This window comes from Poecilia reticulata, chromosome 17 (assembly GCF_904066995.2).
Source record: "Poecilia reticulata chromosome 17, P_reticulata-male-v2, whole genome shotgun sequence".
NCBI lineage: Eukaryota > Metazoa > Chordata > Actinopteri > Cyprinodontiformes > Poeciliidae > Poecilia > Poecilia reticulata.
Window position 1 is genome coordinate 24,313,483 of NC_088846.1, and position 25,190 is coordinate 24,338,672.

General features: G+C 37.2%; 1 protein-coding gene and 1 long non-coding RNA gene across 2 annotated transcripts in view; one reads left to right on the forward strand and one right to left on the reverse strand.

Moving 5' to 3' along the window:
* ak5 (adenylate kinase 5) overlaps nucleotides 1–25,190 on the reverse strand; it is a 97,200-nt gene that overhangs the window by 39,176 nt on the left and 32,834 nt on the right. The window contains exons 6-8 of the mRNA XM_008434639.3: nucleotides 22,130–22,321; nucleotides 11,016–11,106; nucleotides 1,298–1,371 (exon numbers count right to left, since the gene is read on the reverse strand). Coding sequence (XP_008432861.1) covers nucleotides 1,298–1,371; nucleotides 11,016–11,106; nucleotides 22,130–22,321 — 357 coding nt within the window. The remainder of the gene's footprint in view (nucleotides 1–1,297; nucleotides 1,372–11,015; nucleotides 11,107–22,129; nucleotides 22,322–25,190) is intronic.
* LOC145547903 (uncharacterized) lies at nucleotides 13,554–18,667 on the forward strand. The gene is made up of 2 exons (XR_014084173.1): nucleotides 13,554–16,391; nucleotides 16,723–18,667. It is a non-coding gene; the product is annotated as an uncharacterized LOC145547903 (long non-coding RNA).

The window sequence follows — 25,190 nt, forward strand, 5'->3', positions numbered from 1 at the left end:
TTGCTGTCGTGCTGCCTGATCCTGGACTGTGAGCTTCTCATCATCATCATCTTCATCTGGGTCTCCGCGTTCATTCTCACCACCACCAACCACACCCCCTGACAGGTTCGTTTGACACAGTGAGGAGTGAAAGTAAAAATGTAACAAATGTTGCAACTTTGGTCCCCAATCAAACCAAGTTTACTGGAATATCAGGTGGAAAAACTCCCTTAAAGGTACGCAGTTGGTATTTGGGGCAAATGAGGTTTTTCACTAACAGCTCCCTGATCTGAAATCATTAAATTGAAGACATGGAGAGAAAAACGGGAGGCGCAGAGAGTGTGTGTATATGAAACAAACCCGACCTGGTTAGAAAACAGCCTTAGAGAATCAGAAGTGGTAAAGAGCTCAGAAAGATGTTTTGAGTTGTTTAGTTGGATGAGAGATCAGACAGAGGTTGGAGTTGTTGCACCATCCAGATTGTGTGAAGGAACGGAGCTGATTTGAAACGCTGCCAAACGTTGCACAACAATGGCTGCTATCTCAGGACATTTACAGCGCTGAATCATCTGGCCTTTGAGACGAGCTCACGACACCTTTTTATGTTTTAAAGCTGCTTTGAGGCTGTCGCTCATGTTAGAAACCAAGGAGAAAAGAAGAGCGCTGGATGTGGAAATCAGAGTTTATCTGGGTGGTGATCTTCATTTAAAATGCAGAGGGAAATATTAAAATATTGATATTAAAGTGAGGTTAAAAAGGCTAAAGAAGAAGCTTCTAGATTCGGATAAACACAAGAATACTACAGGATTTTATACACTTTTATTTTTATGGAGTTTTTGTCAAGTTTTTAGGATAAGTTGAGGGTAAAAGCTTCACATCATGTTTTCACACTAAATCCTACCAAGTACTTTTGGTCTAGTTTCTAGAGATCTTGGTACAAAACAAACTTACAAGCGAGTTTTCAGCAATTTATAAACACTTGTTTTAAGTAAATAATTCCTTAATATTGATGAAAAAGTGCCAGTTCTTCTAGCAAATTATTTCACTTATAACCAGACTTTTTCCCATGTTAAGTTAAATAATCTGCCAGTGGAACTAGACCTTTTACATCAATATCAAGGAATTATTTGCTTAAAACAAGCTCCTGTTTCTAGCTGAAAAGTTACTTGTGTCTTAGTTTTTCTCTTTTCAAGTGTACGACAATATTTGTCCAAGAAACTAGACCAAAAATACTTGGTAAGGTTTTGTTTTTGCAGTGCAGTTTGAATAATTACTGTGTTTATCAGCGCATGTTTCCAGTGCCGGGAAATCATCTCACCTGGTTTTCTTTGTGGGTTTCCTCTGCCAGGCTGCCGGTTTCCCCCAGCAGATTGAGATCCAGCTCGCTCGGACCTGAACACAGACAGACCCAGTCGTTAACTCATACCAGGGTAACTTTAACAGCTTGGTATTTTAGGAGCAGAGTGAAAAAAGTACACCCTCTTTCAATCCGTTTAAAATATCAGGACATAATACAAATGTTCTGCTGTTTACTAGGTTAAATAAATTATTTAAATTCACTTTAATGTGTAAAAAACATAATACAAACACTCTTCAGATGAGAAAAGATGTGCATGAAGAAGTAAGTACACCCCTCCTGTTTCAATAAAATGTAAGAACTGATAAACTTTATTTACTAGCAGCTACTTACTCTTATTTATTAAGAATTTTGCAGCACAGCTTGGCAAGGCTATGTCTTAATAAAAACAAGATTAGTGGAACAATTTGAACAGATGAGAAAAGCAGATTACCAAAAACTCCAATCTCAAACTAACTGTAAAGCACGGTGTTGGTGGGGTGATGATGTAGGCCTAATTTGCAGCTTTTCGGTAAACAAATGAGTCAAACACAAGGCCGTCTATCTGAAAACGGGACACAGCAGTGAATCTACAAAACACAGGGTGAAATACGGAGGTAGCAGCATCATGCTCTGGGGTTACTTTAACATAGAACATAGTTTTTGTCAAATTATGAAGTTTTTACTAAATGCCACTCAGTTTTGACCCAAAACCTGCTTTTAAACTAAAGATTTTTTATTTTTTTGCATCACTGTGAGCAAAAATATCTTCTAAATCCTAAACTTAATCCAACAGAAATCTGTGGGCAACAGACACAATCTGATTAATTTAGAGAAATTTTTCAATGTTGAAGAGAATAAATATATTATACACAGCTCTGTAGACCATTTAAAATGATCAGTTTATCTGATTTTACTTTATACTTTTTATGTTTGAGTAAAATGAAAATTATTTTATTATATGAAATCCTGACATGTCTCTGAAATTACAAGCAAAAATTTTGCATTTATTTGCATAAAATAAAAAATGGTCAACATAAGGAAAAAGGTGCAGAGCTTTCAGACCTCAAATAATGCAAAGGAAACACTAATACTAATGCTTTAACTCAGGAAGAGTTCAGAAATCAGTATTTGTTGGAATAAGCAGGAGGTTTTCAACGGGGTTCAGTGCAGCAGCAGCAGCGGGTTCTTCATTTTTTCCAGAGCTGAATGTGGGACGGGGATAAGCAGAAGTGATGACACATTCACATTCCCTCTGCAAAATCCTTTTCTTTTCATGATTTAAAACATCGAGAATCCAAAACCATGAATCATTTTCATTTCATCCGGACCTGCCTTTTCGAGCTGTAAAAACCTTGTAACAGCTGAATGAGAAACAACATCTGGAGGCAGAAGTGCATAAATCAATCATGGCCTCCACCTGTTGTAAGAACTCCTCCACTTGTCTGCTTCCTACTTCCAGCAGCAGATAAACGGTTTTCTCAGAGCCGGAGCTTCGTTATCCTAATTGGCTCCAGTTGATGGTCTGTTTTCTGAGACACACCTGCTGAGACCAGCAGGGGTTCAGAAACATGCAGCGTTGGGCAGAAACTAGTTACATTTACTGCTGCTGCTCGCGTTCTCACTGAAACCAGGAGGATTGAATAATCTGGTGTTAGAGCACATAACACCAGTTTTAAGGTCCTTCACTGGCTCCCTGTAGCTCAGAGAACAGACTATAAAATACTGTTGTTAGTTTATAAATCACTGAACGGCTCAGCACCCCAATACATTAAAGATCTGCTGTTGTCATGGCAACATTCCAGACCTCTCAGGTCTTCTGGTTCTGCTCTGCGTCCCCAGAACCGGAACCAAATGAGGAGAAGCAGCATTTAGCTTCTATGCACCACAAATTTAGAACAAACGTCAAGAAAACTGTAAAACAGCTGAAACACTGAGTGCCTTAAAATCTCGACTAAAAACCCAGCTGTTTAGTTGTATTTTAATCGTAATCAATTACGAATTTAACGACGGCTCTTGACTTAATGTGATGTTTTGATTGTTGATTTTATGTTGCATGACTTTGTATTTTTATGTTATGATGTAAAGCACTTTGAAATGCCTCGCTGCTGAAATGTGCTGTACAAATAAAATTTGATTGATTGATTTCTCAATTACATTACAAAAATTTACTTTTAGTATTTCACCACATTGCACTTTTTACATGTACTTCAGTAATTTTATTATGAAGTATCGCTACTTTTAATTTAGAACATTTCTATATTTTCTACCCACTGAATGAAAAACAAACATGTTTTTACCAAAAATTCACCAAACACACCTGCAGTTCTGGTTCAATTTCATATGTTTTTAATGGAAAGAAACTGATTTGGAAAAATTTTATTTTGCCTGATTTTATTTTATTTTATTTTTTTACTTGTATGAATTATTATCATTTTGGTCCTTAAATTGATTGATAATTCGATCAGTTACTCAGTTCTTCACTTTTTACTTGATACTTTTTTACTCTTACTTGAGTAAAATTTTTGGGTACTCTGCCCACCTATAAAAAAAAAAAAATTCCCTTCTCACCCTCCGTGGGTGGTCTGTTTCATCCTCTGAGCTCGGGTCCTCTACCAGAGGCCTGGGAGCTTGAGGGTTCTGCGCAGTATCTTGGCTGTGCCTAGAACTGCACATTTCTGGACTGAGATGTCTGATGTTGTTCCTGGGATCTGTTTGAGCCACTGCTCCAGTTTGGGGGTGACTGCCCCGAGGGCCCCGATGACCACAGGCACCACTGTGGTCTTCACCTTCCAGGTCTTTTCCAGTTCCTCCCTGAGGCCCTGGTACTTCTCCAATTTCTCATGCTCCTTTTTCCTGATGTTGTAGTCACTTGGTATTGCTACATCCACCACAACGGCTTTCCTCTGTTCTTTATCCACCACCACAATGTCTGGTTGGTTCGCCATTACCATCTTGTCTGTCTGGATCTGGAAGTCCCACAGGATCTTAGCTCGGTCATTCTCCACCACTTTTGGGGGTGTTCCCCACTTTGATCTCGGGGCTTCCAGTCCATATTCTGCACAGATGTTCCTGTACACTATGCCCGCCACTTGGTTATGTCGTTCCATGTATGCTTTCCCTGCCAGCATCTTGCACCCTGCTATTATGTGCTGGACTGTCTCAGGGGCCTCCTTGCACAACCTACACCTTGGGTCTTCTCTGGTGTGGTAGATCTGAGCCTCTATTGCTCTGGTGTTTAGGGCCTGTTCCTGGGCGGCCAGGATGAGTGCCTCTGTGCTGTCCTTGAGTCCAGCTTTCTCCAGCCATTGGTAGGTTTTCCTGACATCAGCCACCTCAGTTATTTGTCGGTGGTACATCCCATGTAGGGGCTTGTCCTCCCATGATGGTACTTCCAGCACCTTGTCTTCTGTTCCCCATTGCCTGAGACATTCGCTGAGCACATCGTCCGTTGAGGCTTTGTCCTTGATGTATTTATGGATTGATTGATAATTCGATCAGTTACTCAGTTCTTCACTTTTTACTTGATACTTTTTTACTCTTACTTGAGTAAAATTTTTGGGTACTCTGCCCACCTATATATATATATATATATATATATATATATATATATATATATATATATATATATATATACATGGAACGACATAACCAAGTGGCGGGCATAGTGTACAGGAACATCTGTGCAGAATATGGACTGGAAGCCCCGAGATCAATGTGGGGAACACCCCCAAAAGTGGTGGAGAATGACCGAGCTAAGATCCTGTGGGACTTCCAGATCCAGACAGACAAGATGGTAATGGCGAACCAACCGGACATTGTGGTGGTGGATAAAGAACAGAGGAAAGCTGTTGTGGTGGATGTAGCAATACCAAGTGACTACAACATCAGGAAAAAGGAGCATGAGAAATTGGAGAAATACCAGGGCCTCAGGGAGGAACTGGAAAAGACCTGGAAGGTGAAGACCACAGTGGTGCCTGTGGTCATCGGGGCCCTCGGGGCAGTCACCCCCAAACTGGAGCAGTGGCTCAAACAGATCAGGAACAACATCTGACATCTCAGTCCAGAAATGTGCAGTTCTAGGCACAGCCAAGATACTGGAGGAGAACCCTCAAGCTCCCAGGCCTCTGGTAGAGGACCCGAGCTCAGAGGATGAAACAGACCACCCACGGAGGGTGAGAAGGGAATGTTTTTTTTTTTTTTATATATATATATATTTGAAAGACATTTTAAATGTCCAGATTAAATAAACAAAGCAGCAAATAAAATTAATTTTGAAGTCTTGTTGAAACCAAAGCAACAGACTGAAGATTTTTATCATTCAATTTTTGGTAAAAACAAAGAAAAAAAGAGAAACGATAAATCATGCCAATGGAATATATTGAGTTTGTTTTAATTTATCATGCAATTACCTGATTTATTGATTATTGTGACAGGCCTTGGTTTGCTGCACTTTAAATACCCAGACAGCTGCTCTGGTTTTGAACTGGCAGATAAATTCATCATCATCCTCTGTGAAATTAGTAAAACTTCTCCGCCTAACATTTCAAATGAATTCAAGATGCAGCTTCAGATGTTCAGACAAAAACTAATCCAGAAACGTTTTCTCTTTCGGTTTCTGATGCATGATAATAATAATAAAGAGCTTTGTGATGCAGTGAAGTACAGAGTCAGCAGCATGTCGGGGTTCATCTGGCCCGTCGGCGTGGAGACGGCTCTGCTTTTACCCGGTGGTGTCAGGTGGCGGGGGCTCGTCAGCGCCACCTCGGCTCAGAACTCCTGCTGCTGCTGCTGCCAGAACCAGAGAGGACAACGGCCTCGTTTCTTCTGGGAAACTGCTACGAAAATACTACAGGACGATTTGTCCTTAGAGTCTATTTTTATATTCGTCATCAACTCATCACTGAAACGTGTGAAGCTCATTCTCCGTGAATTCAAGCTTTTTATGCTGCACGATATTCCACTTCTTTATTTTTACTTCTGCTGCGAGCGTTTTAATCTTCGAAATGAAGCCAAACGAAACCAGACGCAGAAATTTCTTATTGTTTTTTTAGCAAACATCCAAACCTGCAGCTTCGGCGTCGCTGGCAGACAGCAGCTAATTACCTCCCGCCTGAGGGGGAAATCTGCTTTTAACGAGGCATTTTTAATTTGCAGAGAGTAACCTGTTTGTTTTGAAGAGATAACAGAAGGAGGTGAAGATATTTGGAAACATCCAGAGAAAAATTAAAGCACAAGATCAAACAAAATTGTCAAATATTCAGCCTAAATAAATAAGTTTATAAAACTTCTAAACTTAAAAACAAAGCTTTGACATAATCAAACCAGTGTTCTGCTGGCCTTGAAATAAGACAAAACTAACTATTAATTAACTTTACAGCAAGATATGAGAGCTTGTTTTAAATGAATGATTCTTTAATCTTGATGAAAAAGTGAAATAATCTGCCAGTGGAAATAGTTTTTCATCAATAGTAAGAAATTATTGACTTACAAGCCAGAAATGGGAGCTTCAAGTTAGTTTCTTCTGTCCTATTTCAAGTGTACTAAAATATCTGCACTGCCAAAAATACCTGGTAAGATTTTTTTTTTAAGTGTGCTCGTTTGAAACACTGAGATTCTGCCCTCAACAAAGATAATGTAATGAAGTTTTATGTGTAAATATGACACAATTTGAGCCACATTTTGTTTATGGAAGTACTTTTTAAAACTGCAAAATATGTGAAGATGTTACCATCCATCCCCTGCATCTGTTTAGCTTTTAAAATTTGCATCATGTAGCTGACGGCTCTCATTTTGGAGGGAATAGAGCGTCAGCTTGCTGTCAAGTAGCTTGAGGGATTGTCAAGGATTGAAATGAGAATGGGCTCCGAGTCTCATTATGTGCTCAAACCAAACGATCCGACACGCAGACCATTCAGAGAAACAGACATGTGGGTGGTTTGTGGGTCAGGCTAATTCTGAAATCCTGAAAAAGCAGCCGATTCTGCAGGGATTTTCTCTCCAGCTCGGGTCCTATCCTAAACATTTATCTTCAGATTACTCTAAATAGATTCACCATCCAGCAGCATTGCTGTAACAAGCTGCTTTTATGTCACCTTCAGGGTGACTTTTCACCTCCTAATGAGAATCTGCCTCATTTTGAGCAATAACTGTTCCTCACTAAATTGCAGAAGCTGCCCGTTTTGCTCAGCTTTTAAAATAAAGAGGAACGGCGGCGTCATTGTTTCTTTACAGTAACAGAAGCATTGTGGCTGCGATGAAGTGGAATTAAGTTGCAGATCTGATTTTTAATCAGTCATTTGGTGATTTCAGAAGGTTTTACCATCTATAACATCAGAATTAGCTTAAAATGTTTCTCCATTAGACTCAAATCTGGCTGCTGCAGTTTTACTTGATGTCAAACACCAAAATACTGAGGATGAAGACTAAGGAACGGGTCGAATTATTATATGGATGGGTGGATGGATGGACTGACTATAGGATGGATGGATGCATGGATGGATGGACTGACTATAGGATGGATGGATGGATTGATGGATGGATGGATGGATGGATGGACCATCGGATGGATGGATGCATGGATAGATGGATGGACTGACTTGGATGGATGGCTGGATGATGGGTAAATGAGCGGATGGATGGATGGATTGACAGTCAGATGGATGAATGGATGATTGGTAAATGAACGGATGGATGGATGATTGGTAAATGAACACATGTACTGATGGACACTTGGGAATCAACTAACTAAATAAACTAAATTGTTAGTTTGTAACAAAACCTGTAGACAAAATGATCCACCTAACAAACAAAACAACTTCCCTGAATTCATAAATAAATAAATAATGTAATAATAATAATTTAATAATCAACTATTTACATTTTTTTTTATCTGAACCATAAAGATTGTCCAGTGAAATGATCCGTGATGAAACCCTCAGCGATGGTCAACAACATCCTGCCAACTCATCCCGAAGGTCTCGTCCGTCTCCTTTAGCGACCGTCTTATGAAACGCATCAGCCATGAAAGAAACACCTTCAGAGTGCCGACTGAGCACCGACTGCTCGCACCTTTCGGATCAGCGCTGTGAGCAGCTGCTCATCAGGTTTTACATAACAACCTGCAGGGTGTGAAGTTTCAACCTCAGGCTCTGTTTCTCACAGAGCTGCTAACTCTCTCAATCTGGCTGCTCTGTGTGTTAACCAGGAAGTCTGTGGGCGATGGCGCCTTTTCTTTCCTCCACTGAATGTCGGCCACTTTGGTGAAGCTTACTTACAGACAAATTAAGCTGAAGAGTTCAGCTCTGTAAAAATGAAGAGCCCACAGCACTGAACCCCATTGAAAACCTCATTTTTATTCCTCCAAATATTGATCTCTGAACTCTTCCTGATTAAAACATTAGTGTTGTTGTTTCTACATGAACATTCACTTGTTTTCTTTGCATTAATTGAGGTCTGCAAGCTCTGCATCTTTTTGATATTTTGACCATTTCTCATTTTCTGCAAAAAATACTACATTTCCAAGATCCAAGATTTTTTCTTTAAGTGGGATGTTTTTATAGTTCCATCTGGATGTCTAGTAAATATTTAAACATTTTATCAAACATTTTATTAAAGGTAATTCAGACCAGGCTGAAGCAGTCAGACTTCTGTGTGAACGGTTTACAGAAGAATTGCACTGCAAAACTGTATTTTTTACCTATTGTCTAGTGCAAATATCTTAGTAGACTTGACATAGGACAAAACTAACTTTACCTTTCAGCAAGATATAGGAGCTTGTTTTTAATAAATAATTCCTTAATATTGATTAAAAAATACCTATTCCATTGGTAGATTATTTCATTTGTAACATGGAAAAAAAATGTCTTATGAGTTAGTTAATCTCCCAATAGAACTAGAACTTTTAAATCAATATTAAGGAATGATTGACTTAAAATGTTGTTATGTTGCTGAAAAATTACTTGTGTTAGTTTTGTCTTATTTTAAGTGCAACAAGATATTTTCACTAGAAACTAGATCAGATGTACTTTGGTAAGATTTTGTGTTTTTGCAGTGTACTTCAGTAAAAAGCAGCGCACTGTCTACAAAAGTAATAATGGACGCCGCCATCTATGGATCTGTTTGAAGTTATTCAGCAATGGGAGCCGGCAAGATCATAACGAAGCTAATAAAAAGAAAGAACGACTAAAAGCAACGACCTTTTGTGGCGCATTGATCGCAGCTTCTGCAGAGAAGTGAAGTCGGAGCGAAGAGCGGTTTGATTGTGACGAGATGCGCTTCAGTGACACAGACTTCTTTCATAAATTAATAATTATTTTCAGCCACTGTTTACGTCCAGATTTACAGCGTCTGGCTTCTGCTGCTGCAGAATCATGATTCATGTCTCACATCAATGACATAAAAGCTGGATAATGATCAGAACTGGGCCATAAAAAAATTGGATACGGGTCACATGTTTGGGGAAAAAAAGCAATTTAGGACAATTTGAAGAGACCAGATAACATAACAGGAAGCAAGAGTAGCACTACTTCAACATATTTTTACACAAGTAGAAGTAAAAAGTAGACGTCCAAGAAATTACTGAGTGAAAAAGTATTTGGTTTAAAAAGTATTAACCAAGTACTGAGAACTGATCAAATGATCAATCATTTAATATTTAAAAATTACATAATCAGATGGACCAAAATGTAAAGTTAAGTGGAAATGTTGGTATTTTAAGGACAAAAGTGGCAATAATTCATGTAAGTAACAAAAAATAACAAAATCAGGCAAAATGAAATGTTTTCCAAATCAGTTTATTTCATTAAAAAACTTATGAAACTTTAATAAAACTGCAGGTGTGTGTCTGTCTGGTGAATTCTTGGTAAAAACATGTTTGTTTTTTATTCAGTGGGTAGAAAAATCCATAAATTTTACTCAAGTAAGAGCAAAACTACTTCATAATAAAATTACTAAAGTAAAAGTAAAAAGTACAGTGTAGAAAAAAAAACTCCTAAAAGTAAAGTTACTCAATTAAATGTAATTGAGTAAATGTAACTAGTTACTACTCAACTCTGCCTAACAGTGATGGTGGAGAAAACCCACACAGCTTTATTTCATCTTCTCTAGTTAATGTTTTTCTTGCCTGGCCTTTACATTTTGGTAGGCGACCATGTTTTTGCCGTCGTCTTTCCATTTTTTTTGGATGATTTTTTTGGATAAAAAGGTTTGACAATGTTCAAACCTTTTTAACTCCGAACTTGTTTTAATGTAGTTGTTGTTATGCATTATGTTTTCTAACAAATCCATGAAGTCTTTCCACATTATGCTGACTATTTAGATTTGCTTTTGAACCATAAGAAATGGAACATTGACCAACATATTTGATGTGCATTGATGATTTTAATCACGGCATTTGGCAAAATGAAACAAAATGTTACTGGTTTTCACAATTGTTGACTATATAATGTTTTATTTTTTTCTAAAAAAATTTCATTTTCTCCAACTTCAGTTATTCTCACTGTAACAGGATTAAAAAGAAGAATATGGCCGTAATAAGTTCCTGCAGCTTTACCAGCCACTTTCTGCCATGGAAATAGTGACTTAATACTTTAAGTGCACTAATGTCTTTATTCCAGTTTGAACACAGCGTTTTACGGGTCCTCACAAGTCCTTCGTAATTACCGGATGTCACTGCTAATGAATAAAAAGCTGATCTTACCGGCGGCGGGCTCTTTGGAGGGAAACAGCTTGTTATCCAAAGTCATGCTGATGTTGCAGAAAACCTCCTCCTCATCTCGATCAGCATCCAGCTGAAACAGGCAAAAGGAAAATGATATTAACTGTGCTGTTTAAGACTTTCTTGACGTTACCTTTTGTTGCTTCTCCCTTTGTTCCCGGCGGAGTTTGACAGATGAATGAGGCTTGAAACGAGCTGAGGCGCTCTCGGGTCGTTCTGCATTCAGAGCACACCGGAAGCTTTATTAACACTACATTAATTAGCTTCTCCTGCGTGTCGATCGGCCCCTTTCAGAGCCTTCAGAAGCCCGGCTCGCTTCCTCTACATGATCAGGAGGAAAGAGGGCCGTGACGAATAAGGTTTTTGAGTGAACTTGAGACTTCACTTCACTAATCTGTTTCCAGGAGACCCTTATGTGCCATTCAGAAGAAATTACAGCAGCTGAAAGGCAAAAAGTGACCGCAGACTGTAGAAGGTGCCACAGTTTCATCTAAATGCACTGCAGAAAGACTGCAGTTCATTTAGATGCACTTTGATTTCGTTGTAATCAAAGAGATTACAACGGAATATTTAACCAGACATTTCACATGGATCTGTTTATCATGTCTGTGCAGTAGATTTTGTTATAGTGGCTTAGGGTACAGGCTAATTTACTCACAATTAGCCTGCTTAGCTTAGCATAGCTTTATCATGAATAACTGTATTTTTAGCGCCATTAAGCTAACTCTACTTATCAACTTAAAGTGCAAATTATTTAACCATTATAGACTACAAATTGCAAACAGGTGTTAATATACTCCCCTTTCTACTCACAATTAGCCTACTTAATTAGCATAGCTTAATTGTATATAACTATTTTTAGCGCAGTTAAGCTAACTCTATTGATCTTGTCAACTTAAAGTGCAAATTACTGGCTCATTATAGACTACAAATTACAAACAGGTGTTTAATTACTCCCTTTAATTCTCACAATTAGCCTGTTTAGCTTAGCGTAGCTTCACTCTATACCCTCCATTTTTAGTGCTGTTCAGCTAGTTCTATTCAACTTAAAGTGAAAGTCATTGAAAAAATATAAACTACAAATTGTGAACAACTGTCTAATTGCCCTCCTTTCTCCATTATGAAGAGTTTTTTGTGCAGTAGTTTGAGGCTTCTTATTATTATTAAAATTATATCCATCAGCCTGGCAATGGGACTAAATGGAAATTAGCCGCTTAGCTATAATCGCACGTATTTTCTTGTAAATGTTACTTAATACATAATGTTTCATTTAAAAATAATATAAACTTGAAACAATCAATCAATAACCAGAAAATATATATATATATTAATGGCGGTTATAAAACAACAAAAGTACCTACTGACTTGAACTATGACTGAACTTCCTGCTGAATCGTCGTCAGGAGAGAAACTCGCTGCAGACTCCAAACTTAAAGTAAGTGGTGACAGTGGGAGTCAGCAGAAATGTACAAAAAGGATAGACCTTTACAGATAACAAGCTTCCTCTGGAGGTCACCATGGTAACAACAACCCCCCCACCAAAGGATGAGAGCCTGCATCTAAGTGTGAGATGCGTGGGAGACTCCCTGGAGTCTACCTGCAGAGGAGGAGCAGAGGGAATCAGGCTGAGCGTTACTCAGACAGGTCTGAGCCACAGGAGAGCAGCTCGCCGCGCTTCCCTTCACAGCCACAACTATCACCCTCAAAAAGGCCAATCCACGCAAATATACACCGGAGTCCAACATCATTCAGCCTGGAGGTGTTTTAAATGTTTTCTCTCATTTCAATGTGTAAATGTCTAATTGTGAGAAAACGTCAGGAATAGGTGAAAATGTTCCCTGAGATGGTTCATCTACATTAGCTGTGAATTCTTTGTTTATTAAATTGTTTTATCATTGGTATTTTTCAGACGGAACAAAATTAGGGTGAAAATAGTTTCAATTTGGAAAATTAATCAAAATAACCAATGAATACAAAACTCCCAGATATTTTTGAAGACGTATACAAAGAAAGTAATGATTTAAATGTGACCTATTAGGCTTCCTTCAACAGGTTAGCTTAGGTCTATAGGCTACAAAAAAAATTGTTAATTACTTTTTTTGCACAACATCATTTTTAGATAAGATTTTAGTCTAAAAAGCCATTTTAAGGCATCTTGTCTCTTTAAATCCAAATAATCTGCTGGCCACATCCCCTAACTCAACGTTTACACTTGCATGTAAAATTGGCTGCAAACAAATGCACAATTATACAACCGTGCATCTTTGAAAAGCAGAAGTAGAGCCACATGCACAACCAATAAAAAATGCAGCAAGTGGTTTCTGAATAGTTAGGCAACAACAAAATACTTGTCTTTTCCAGCAGCCATTGTACAGCAGTAAAACTAACTGATAAATGTGCTGGAGCTCCACTTGGGTTGCTAGGTGACAGGCTGGGCTTTGCTGAGGTTGCTAGGTAACAGTGCAGTGCCTGCTGATTTGTAACTTTTACATTCCGAAGGTTTTTGAAACGGCTAATTTTCCAGACACCAAAAAACATCCTGAAGCACAAACGGCAACAAAAGGGAAATAAACATCAGCTGTTAATACCAGCCCAGTTTCACTGATCACACTGATGCCTTTGTGTTAAAAAACAACTAATATTGTTCTATATGATGCAAATATATTGTGCATACCCGTTTTGAACAGTAACTGTAGCATCTTTAAGCTTATTAAAAATCTATTATTAGCAAATAAAAAGTCAGCATTATAATATTTTACTTTTACACAGTTCAGATTAACATTTAAAATCGCAAACATCTCAAAACAAGAAGATTTGAGGAGACAGACGAGTATTTCACACAGAGCTTTAAGCAGCATCTCCTTCTGTACTGTGAAGCTGTTTCTGTTCTTTCGGTGCAATCTGTTTGATCAGACAGCTACTTTTACTTTGGGAGGTTCTCAAAGAGTTGGAGTTAAATATAGATGAGAGGCTGTCAAGGATTTATATTTGACTCAAACGTTTGTTTAGGATATTTAGAAATGGATTTAGCGACTGAACGATGGTGTTAGTTTATTTCCAGAGCAGGATTTCATAATAAAATGCTTTACAGACGTCTGAAAACGCCCCAGAAATGCCTCCTTTGTTTGTTTACATCCTGCCTGGATTCTAACGCAGTGCAGGCAGGACAGCGCTGAGCTCACTCGGGGAATATTTAATTAGCTCAGCCAGATTTCCTAGAACGACACAACGGCTTCAATCCTGGCCTCCACAAACAATTATCTCCACTCTGTGCAATTTGCAGTTGGTGCCTTCAGAGATCAGCAGATGCTTGTGAGAGCAACTGTCATTGGTACAAAACAACGGCAAAAAAACAGCCACTTAAATGTAACGTTTGAGGTGGAAAACTTTGTGAAAACAGAATATTTCAGACACTGTTGTCCAGGTGGTTTTAAATGGAAAAAAGACGAACAATTATTTGACTTGTATTAATCCAGCAGTGATTTACATCCAGTGTTTATAAGAGAAGTCAAAGCTGCACACACCAGAGCTGATATTTAAATAAAACAAGCTACTCTAATAACGAAGGCCTCCACTGGGCAAAAACAATTAAGACTCACATCAGATCATCCATGAGTTTAGGAGCCATTATGACTCACAGCTGAGATTCTTCCAATTATCTCATCCGGTTATTACGATACAGAGGAGGATTAGGGCCACTGGAAAAATAATCTGACTCGTTTCCCCTCAGAATCCCGAATTTAATATGAGAATTCTGACTTTAATATGTCAATGCTGTTTTAATCCATGTATTCTGATTTTAATCTGTAAATTCTGACTTTTCTCAAAATTCAGAATTTTTCTCATAATTTTGACTTTAATCTGAGAATTCTGATTTTAATATGTGAAATCTGACTGTAAAATGTGAAATCTGAATTTAATCTGTGAAATCTGACTTTTTTTCAGAATTCTGATTTTTTTTCTCATAATCTTGAATTTAACAAAAACATGATTTCTCCTGTCTTAAATCACACTGAAATAAGCTCAACATCAAATCAATCAATCGCTCAATCAAGCAATCAATCAATCATATTTTATTAATAAGTAAAGATGAGGTTTAGCTGTTAATCCCACACATAAGATTTTGAGATTTCTTTATTGTTTATATATCAACCTTCATGGATTTGGCCTTAAAATTTAATGGATTATTGATACATTTTGAAGAGTTTTATGGGGTTGAAGATGAAGGAAGATTTAAATGAACAAACTGGAAGACTCTGTTTCCTTACGATTTAATTTAAAGTTAAATAAAAAACCAGTTGTTCAGGAGCTGAAAAGCTAAAATAATTAAAAGACGAACCATTTCTTTGACCAAAAAGTGAGTCCATTTATCAGAGTTCTCAGATGAATATTTTGAAGAGAAGGCTTCACTTCGGATTTTGAACAACCTCAGAGATGACTCCGAACGTAATCATTACTATTATTACTTTAAGAGCGCTTCTGTTTCTGACAGCCTTTTGTTTCCTGAGGCGTAAAACGAAGTGATTGCAGGGAACATTTGATGAACCAGACAGACACCGAGAGACGCTGCTTGCTCCACGCTCGCCTGACAGAAAGTGGCAACAGCAATTTACAGCAGGTTCATGCCATCGATGAGGTCTCAAAACGTTCAGACCACAGAGCGGCGGCTGCAGACGTGCTTTCATTTACGGCTGTAAAGGGACAGGAAATTGGGTTTTCTCCAGGTGTTTCTGCAGAAATACAGCGCTTGGGAGAAAAGAAGAAAACTTTTTGAAAATCACTTTTAAGGTAAAACAAACTGCTCATCAGCTGATCAAATATTTGAAACCAAAACCCCCGAAAAGGAAGAGTTTAAATATGTTTTTTTTATCTGCGTGACATTAGAAAACCTCAGTCCAGATTATTGTCATAAAATTAAAAGTTCTTCCAGCTTGGTTGGTTCTCCTCCCTTTCAAAGTCTGTGATGAAGATGTTCTACTAGATCACATATTATGTTTGCAGTTGGCTTCAGAAAGAGGTTTATGTTGGGTTGAGGATCTGTCTGGATAGATGCTTCCAGTTCAGCATGGCGGACATTTCTGTCGTCTTTTTTTTTTGTCCTACAAAGATCAGGATCTTTAAATTGACATATTATGCTTCCTCAGAGAGGTTAAGACGGGTCTATGGGCTACATAAAACAAATTTCTTACATTTTCTTTGCATGCAACCATTCTTAGATAAGATTTTAGTCTGAGCAGTTCTGGCTATTTTGAGCTCCTTTCATCTTGAGCCGTTTTAGGGCGTCTCGTCACTTTAAATCCATATAATCTACTGCTGGCCACGCCCCCAATTCAGTGTTCACACTCGCATGTGAAAATGGCTGACAAAAGATGCAGAATTATATAACGGTACATCTTTGAAAAGCAGAAGTAGAGCCTCCTGCACAACCAACAGCAGGTGGTTTCTGAATAGTAACTCAATGACAAAACACTTGTCTTTTCCAGCAGCCATTGTACAGTGCATAAAGCGGTAATAATCAAAACATGCAATAGTTGCCTTTGAAGTTCTGCATTGGACATTTAAACCAGAGATGTTTCACTGAAATGAAAACGTTTGACGACACAAAGCAGATTCAGTCGCTGTGACTTCCTTCTCAGTTTAATATTTTATTTCCCAGTTTTTCATGAGAACAAGGTTGTATTACTTTTAGTTTTTCTCTGCTGTTTTTACGCCTGCCTCTCGCTTATTATTGCATGAGTCAGTTTCGAACGTTGCCTTTACAAACGGTTACAGTTTAAACTTTCGGTGTTTCTTTATGTTTACCGCACCACAAATGATTAACGTGAATGGAATCGACTTCAGAGAAAGATAAAGTTAAAAGTGAATCAAGAAGTTGTTTGTGTTGTAGCCTTGGGAAAAACAACAGTTTTTAATTCAGGTTTTGTTGCTAAAAGGTTTATCAGAATTCTTTTTACACTAAATTGGTTTTTTTTTTAATCAAGGTTGATTCAAACTTCATGAAATACTCAAAAAACTCACAAAAAACTAGCCAACATGTCAAAGAATATGAACCATTGAGCAATTTAACCATTAAATGAAGCTACTTTTATTATTTGAGACCTTCACATATTTTGTTATTGTTATAAAGAATGAGAAATGTTTCATTACCTTGACAGGATTCATATGTCTTTAGCAAGATTTAAAGGATTTACTTTTTCTTTGTAGATTTTGTATTTAATGAAATGTAGAAATTCTGAAACGTAAGTGATATGTGTATGACTCACATTGCTTGGAACAATAGCAAGAATAAAAGAGATAAAACGGTGAGTAATTTGTGAGAGGTAAATTTTTTATGGGACAGATTAAGAGGAATGTGTTTCATTATTAAAGAGATGCAACCCTCCAGAATAACTGATTTAGTGTCTTAATTAGCCGGACTCCGCTGGGAACTGCACAAAGGTTTTGGAGAGATGTGAAGCAGAAAATGATTTCCCACTTCAGTTCAACTTCTAAAATAATTGTTATGTGTGCTAAAATGAGAAACTGTGTATTTATTTTGGATTCTGAAGACTTGAGACAAAAATTTTCAGTTGCAAATTTACAAAGTGACTCTGGCATGTTTACAAAAACGCCTGCTGCAAATGACACGGTTATTTATTCCTGAAGTATTGTTTAGGAATAAAAAAAATAATCTCTGCTTTTACCTTTAAATGATTGCCATCAGGCTTTGTTAAGGTTGCAAAACCTTTGATTTATGGAGCTCAGATTACAGACATGTTTATCACAAAACAGCTGCAGGATCAGAGCTTCTGTTTCTTAAACCGCAGGTTCTGGTTCTGCTGGAGCTTTCTTCCTGTTACAGGGGAGTTTTTTCTCTCCACGGTTGCTACCTGCATGCTCAGTCTGAGGAATTGCTACAAAAATCCACAAAACGCAAACAATTATCTACCGTCACCAAGTCCAGGAGAAATGAATGTTGCAGATCTGCGGCTCTGTTTCCATTGACCATAAAACTAAACAAATTGAATTTACAAAAACTAATTTGCTTAGTGGAAACATGATGCGGTTTTTGGGCCATATTGAAATAGTATTTCGCAAAACTGCAATGGAAACACTTTTTTCGCATCAAAGCGCATGTAAAACAGCTGAAACACTGGGTGCCTTTAAAAATCAACTCAAAACTCACCTGTTTAGAGTTGCTTATGGCTGATTTAGGATTAGAGTGCCGGTTTTGATGTCTTTGATGTTTTTATCTTTACATTTTATTTCCTTATTCTCTCTGTTTATGTTTTAATGAAGGTTTTAAGCTGTGAGTACCCTTGTGAGATGGCGTACTAACTAAAACTCTGAGGTTTTAATGTTTTTATCTTTTTTTTTGTTTTAATCTTTTTCAAAATGTTTTTCTCTTTCTCACTGTTTATTCCTATTTTTATTTTAATTATGTAGAGCACTTTGAAATGCCTTGCCGCTGAAATGTGCTATACAAAAATAATTTGATTGATTGATTGATCAAACAAGTCACATGGTCAACAACCAGATGTTACTGCTGACGGAAATGACAAAGAAGACGACAGGAAGTGGTTGGGTTGGAGGATGATTTTTTGGGTGTTGTTTTTTTTTTTTTTTGCACAATGTGCAGCTGGCTCAGAAAAAGTTGTAATTCTAACATGTCAAATCCACAGTTCTTCTGTAAAATCACTGACTACAATTCCCCCAAACGCAGCTCATGTAGCCGCTCTCAAGGTTTGTTGCTCTGAATCGAACACTAACGTCTCCTTTGATGGTTGATAGATGATGAATGCTGGCGCCATGACTTTTCATGATTTATTGCGTGAACAAAATTATTCACCTGTGATTTTAATTGAATTCCTTATTTAATGGAAACATTGCAATAACAATATTATGAGTTTTTTCAACATTAGCAGGATAAAGACAAAGATTTGTGCACATTTGTAAAGCAAACGCAGCTGCTGAGTCGATGCAATCTGCTGGTTTTCTTTAGATAGAAAACACGTTAAACTCATTTGAACCATGAACTGAACTTGATGTTTGATAACTAAATGGATTGTCTGAGTCTGAACTAAAATGACTTATTTTTTGTAAAATGATGATATTTGTTGTGAGTTGGCGCTATATAAATTAAACTTTAAGTTTTATGAGGTTTTTAGTGTTGAGTTTTATGTTTTTGTTTTCCTCTTTCTGACCTGTGGTTTGTCCTAATGAGTTTCTGTCTCGTCACACTTTTGTTAGTCGCGCCTCCTGCTAAGTGCTCCTCTCGATTCTCACCCGGTATAAATATACCAGCAAGAGAAAAACAGCGAGAATCTCGTTGTTTTTGTCTGTGACTTCAACTTCTTTGCTGCATGAATAACAATTTTCATCATCGCTCCTGTGTCGCCACATGCCTCCATTCAGGTTACACAATTTTATGATAATCTAAAAATGTGAGATTCGGTGCAAACACCAACTCATCCAGTTATCTAAATCTCAGATCCTGTGACATCTTAAGGTTTTTCTCTTGGGTCACACAGGTATTTCCAGCCCTGTTTGCTCTGCACACATAGCGGGGATCTCAAGAAGCAAGTACAACTTTTCATGAATACTAAAACCAAAGTCCAGAGAAATGCCGTATAGCTGAATGAAATAGCCTCATGACAAACATGGATATTGCACCGGAGCAGGTTGATGGAAACAAAGTGAGTTTAGAAGAGGCTGGAAGAATAGAAATGTGAAAAAGCAAAGAAGAAACAAAAGACTTTCTGCAGATTTGAAGGAGAAATCGTCTAATTTCTGTTGGCTTCAAAGTGAATTCTGCCGTATAAAAACTATCCTTTCACAACAGAGAGATGACATTTCCAAACCTTTTTTTCCCAAACATACATACAGAAACAGTTTTTATGAGAATTATGATTGTTTTTCTCTCTGCCTCTTCATTGACTCCTGCTTACATTTAATTTAGGACTTCATAAAAGTTTTTATTCCTGTCAAGTTATTTTTTTGGTTCCAAAGATGTGCAGTTTTCTTGCACCTATTTTTTATGAATGACTTCAGTTTTCAGTTGGAGATATTATTTTAACAACATTTTTAATAGGGTTAGATGCATGCTTTTCCCCAAATAAAAGCTTCATCATTCATTTTACCTGCTAATACGCATCTTTTATTTTCTTTTTTCAGCTAAGAAGAGCTTGATTTAAGTTTTTTTGTTTTTGATATGTGTATCTTTAATAATTTAAGTAGGTATTTTTAAATACAGTGTTGTTTTTAAAATGTGAATATATCAAATTAGTTTATTCCTTTCTGTGCTTTGTTTGCTCGTTTTCTGTGTTTTTCTTTTAATTTTCCTTTTTTCTATCTTTCTTCCTTCCTCCCTCCTTTCCTTGTTTCTTTACTTGTTTCTTTTTCCTTTTTTCTCCCTCTTTCTTTCTTTCTTTCTTTCTTTCTTTCTTTCTTTTTTTTCCTTTTTCACTTTTCTCTCTTTCTTTCTTTCTTTCTTTCTTTCTTTCTTTCTTTCTTTCTTTCTTTCTTTCTTTCTCATCCTGCTTGTATTACAGTGCAGACTATTTAGTTTATCAGAATGTGTTGAACTCGTATTGATATGTTGTATGTATTCAGTCAACTATGCACTGCAGACAAGATATTGACAACCTATTCCCGCCCCACATAATCCCCATTTAAAACAAATCAGAACCGTTACCTTGGCTCTAACCAGAATGAGCTACACTTATGTGCCTACAATAGACTTAACCATTGAAAAAATTAGTTATCATCAACAGAACAAAAATATTTTGACTTCCTTGAATCAAACAAATTTCAGACTTTTAGTCGTTGCAGACAGAACTCGACATTAATGTGTCATCCACTGTAGATTGTGATGCACTTTTCAAACTCAACCATGCAAAGTGAGTCTGTTTGAGTTGGAGGAGTCGTTCAGTATTCTCGGAGGGAGATCCAGCCGCCCCGAGACGCAGACAGATCGATGAGACTCCCACCAGAGCCTCAGTGCTGCACAAGCTAACTTCTCCTATTAGCGCTCAGCGGGCGCAGATTGAGCACCAAACCTCGAACGGCGACGGGGATCCTAGAGGCGTCCAGCTCAGGCGACCTTCTCACGCGTCCCTGCTGTTATTTATCTTGTCATGTGTAAGTAATGTTTTTTGTTATGCTACCAAAATGTAGCGATCTGTAAGTGTCGCCCTTCTCCTCACGCAGGATGACAATGCTGACCTATTCTACAAATCAGTCGCATATCTGATAAACAATTAAATGGATCTCTAATTTCCAGCTGGCATTTATGCTCAGGCTGTTCCTCTAATGTCGATGACGTTTTTATCAGATTGGCGTCAAATGAGTCTAAATTTGCCTGAAGATGAGATAGAGACATTTATATTCTACCGAGGCTGATTCATTACTGGCGTCATTATCAGCTTCTTGGAGGTAGAGTTTGTCTGAAATAACTGATTCATTGTGAATTAAACTCAAAAATATAGATTTTAGATGGACTGAGTCGCCACTATTGAGGTCATGGACACAATTTGTTCACATTAAACATGCATTTTATGTGTCATTTTGAAGTTTAGATAGTAAAAATAGATGTTTGTTCATTTTCAGAGCAATTCTAGCTGAGGTAGTAATTAAGCCAAAACTACATGAAATAAATCTGCATTTAAGATAAAGGTGCCTGTATCTGTCAAAATGTTTTAGCTTCATCCAGATCAAATTCACTAAAGGAATGATATTTTATTGCATTTTAGGCAATAAAATGTTTATTTTATCATCTAATAAAGGGCTTGAATTACAATTTTAATGTATTTCTAATTTGTTTTCATTTTACAACATTTTTCATTTTGTAAATGAAAAATCTTTAGAACATGCCAATTATTTCCCTGGATTAACCGTTGGAATAATTTATTAATCGCAGGAACATTTGATTAATTGTCTAAATAAACAATTAATTGTTTAGTTAAGTGTTGTAATAATCGATTAATCACCAGAATAATCGATTGATCATCGGAATAGTTGATAGAATTATCGATTCCTAAAATAATTGTTAGTTTCAGTCTGTATATTTAATCATTTTTTCCCGTTTTAATGGTTTAAAAGCAGAGATGCAGCCTCACCGTGACGATCAGGCCTCTCTCCTGGAAGTACTTGACCAGAGGAATGGTGTTCTGCTTGAAGTTGGTCAGGCGTCGGTCGATGGCCTTCGGGTTGTCGTCGGGTCGCCCCTGCTGCTCCGCCCTTTTCTGCAGCCTCTCCTTCAGGCGGCTGTTGGTGCAGGACAGGAAAACCACCAGGTCTGGAGTGCAGATCTGCAGAGAGAGAAATCACATGTGAAGCTGTGAACAGCTTGGAAGAGGCTCCATTCATGCATGATGGCTGTAATCTGACTGCGAGCTGAATACTTCACCGAAGTGAAGCTGAGAGCAGCTGCAGGGGCTGATATCATTCAGAGTCGTGGCGCAGTCGGGTCAAAATGTCGCCATGTTTAAGATGAAGTTCACACAGAAACGAAGAGCTCATCTCAGGCAGGATTTCAGAGGATGAAGATATAAACTACATCCATTCCTTTTGTTTTAAATACCTGAATGACTGCAGGTATTATCTCTGAAAATAACCTGCAGCTTTTCTACAAAAGACACTGTTGTGGCAGAGTGTTCATGAAAGATGTCGATGTTTTTGGTTGACAAACACAGCAACACAGGAGTGTGGCGCTCACAGGAAGTTATTGAACATGGCTTTTTTAAAATTCCTGCATATACTGTCATAGTTAAAATAAACGGTGAAAAAAATGGCGATTTGCTAAAATTAGCTAAAAATTTTATAATATTCCATTGTTGTAGTTTTATGCTAATATGAAATTACATCATTCTGGGACCGGGTGATAAATCCATTTGATTGGTTTTAGAAGATTAAATTAGTTGAAAAAGATATATTTTTTTACCAATACATCCCTTGAGTTTCCATTATGTATTTTTTTTTTATGATATATAATATTCATAATAATATATGAATTATTATATATTATTATATAAAAATTCATTCATTATATAATAATTCATATATATATATATATATATATATAACTGAAAAACCTTTAGAAAATATTTATTAAAATGGAAATAATTTCTAAAATTTTTAAGCCACATCTCCCAGTCCTGCCTCCTACTAGTCTGGCGAAGGTATTGCAAGAACATTCTTGACACTTCCACATTAATGTTTTGCTTTTAGGACAGGATAGGTTTTAACAAAAACAAAAAATAGAAAAATCTGGTGTAAAGTAAATTACTTCTCTGGCCTTCAGAGAAGTTGCTGTATTATAACCGGTTCTGCAGTGTTGGGTCAGTAACTCTAAGGCCGCGTCACGTTTCGAGTTTAACCGTGAGAGCAGAAATTATTTACGATTCATCCCAGAAACCTGAGAGCCGAGATCCCACTAAGAAGGTCTGTCCCCCAGAGAGCCAGGAAATTAATCACTTGGTTTAAAATTAAACCAAACGGGGAACCAGTGCGAAGAGACGAGGCCTAAATCGATGTAAAACAGCCAGCCTCCTTTAACGGCTGCTTCTGTGGGTGAATTATTGGCATTTTGTAATCCAGGTTGGAAGACACCAGAAAAGCGAAAAAACAACTCAACTTTATAAATAACAACAAAAAAAAAGGCTGACATTAAAATGGAAAAATAGCAATTTATTTTCTTATAAAATTTTATAGGAGATGAGAATAGTGCATTCATTTTTAATCAGGCATCCGTAGGACGGAAACAAACCCTCTGGTCCTTCCTTTGATGCTAAACACAGAAGGAAATGAAGACAAACTCGTGTGTATTTAATGTACATTTTATGTGCCACAGTCTGAAACTACAGTAGTTTCATGGTTTCGTACTTTGGTCTGTTTGTTACAAACAAAAAAGTTAACACTATAAAACTGGCTAAAGATTTGGTTGGATTATTTTTTATTAGTAAAGAACAAGGTGAGAGATTAAATGGTTGGATTGATAAAATATGGATTACATGTGACTAAATGCACTTGAAAATGTTCAATATTGCTGTTTAGTAACTGTTTATAAGACATCTGAAATTAAAAAAGTAACTGGACTTGTTTTGATATTTGAATAGTCTGAGATGCACTTGAACGCACCAGAAAACCGCAGCTGTTGTGATATTGTGCAGCATTTTGGGCTGGTTGAATCAGCTGGACTTCAGATGATTCTTTTCTTAAATCTATGATGTTTACATTAAGTTAGACAATATTTCACGTGAGTAGTTCAGTACTGTGGTTGCATGAGGAGGCTTAATGTTCCCAAACAGCAGAGTTTAGTGACTGCTGGGAGGTCCGTCTGTTTTGTTTTGGTGTCACGTTTTAAAGTTGCCCAACAGAACGTGGCATTGCACAATTAGTTCCTCACATGGTTTGGAAGCGAAATGGCTGCACCAGATATTTTTGATCAGAAAAGTAGATGTGCCAATAGTCTTGAACACTTCAAATCACTCTTTAAAACTCACTTTTATTCTTTTGCATTTACATAATTGTAATCTACCTGTCCTGTTTAATTTATTGTGTTTTATTCTTAGACGTTTTTATCTGTGGTTTTAAGAGTACAATACAGTTTATAGCTGTTTTTAAAGTGTTTATAAATAAATTGACATTGGTCTGAGCGTTACTCTGATTCCTACCATTACAACTAAAGGTAACACTTTGTTTGAAGGGGTGTGGATAAGACTGACATCACAGTGCCATAAACATGACAAACATCATGAACATGAAGGAGGCTTTATGAATGTTTACGACGGCTGTCATGAAGTTTCATTCGTTATAATGACACTTTTAATGGACCTTTTATGCAAATCCTAATAGAACTTTGCATTAAAAGGGTCATTACTGACCAAATAATGCAAAGTTTACACTTTTAATGGACTTTTAGTGCATGCGTAATGCTTCGTGACGAATCTTTTATGTCATGTCATGTCAGTCTTATTCACACCCTTCAAATAAAGTGTTGCCCAGCTAAATTAGCAGAAGATACCGTTGCATATGAGCAAAATGTTGTCAATATTCTGCTAATGTAAAACCCCCACCACAATTTTACAATTTTCATTACATGAGAAATGCGATTAAATCACATATGAATAAGTTTTATCAGGCGTTAAAAACGACTTCTTGTCGTCTTCTTTTTCGTGA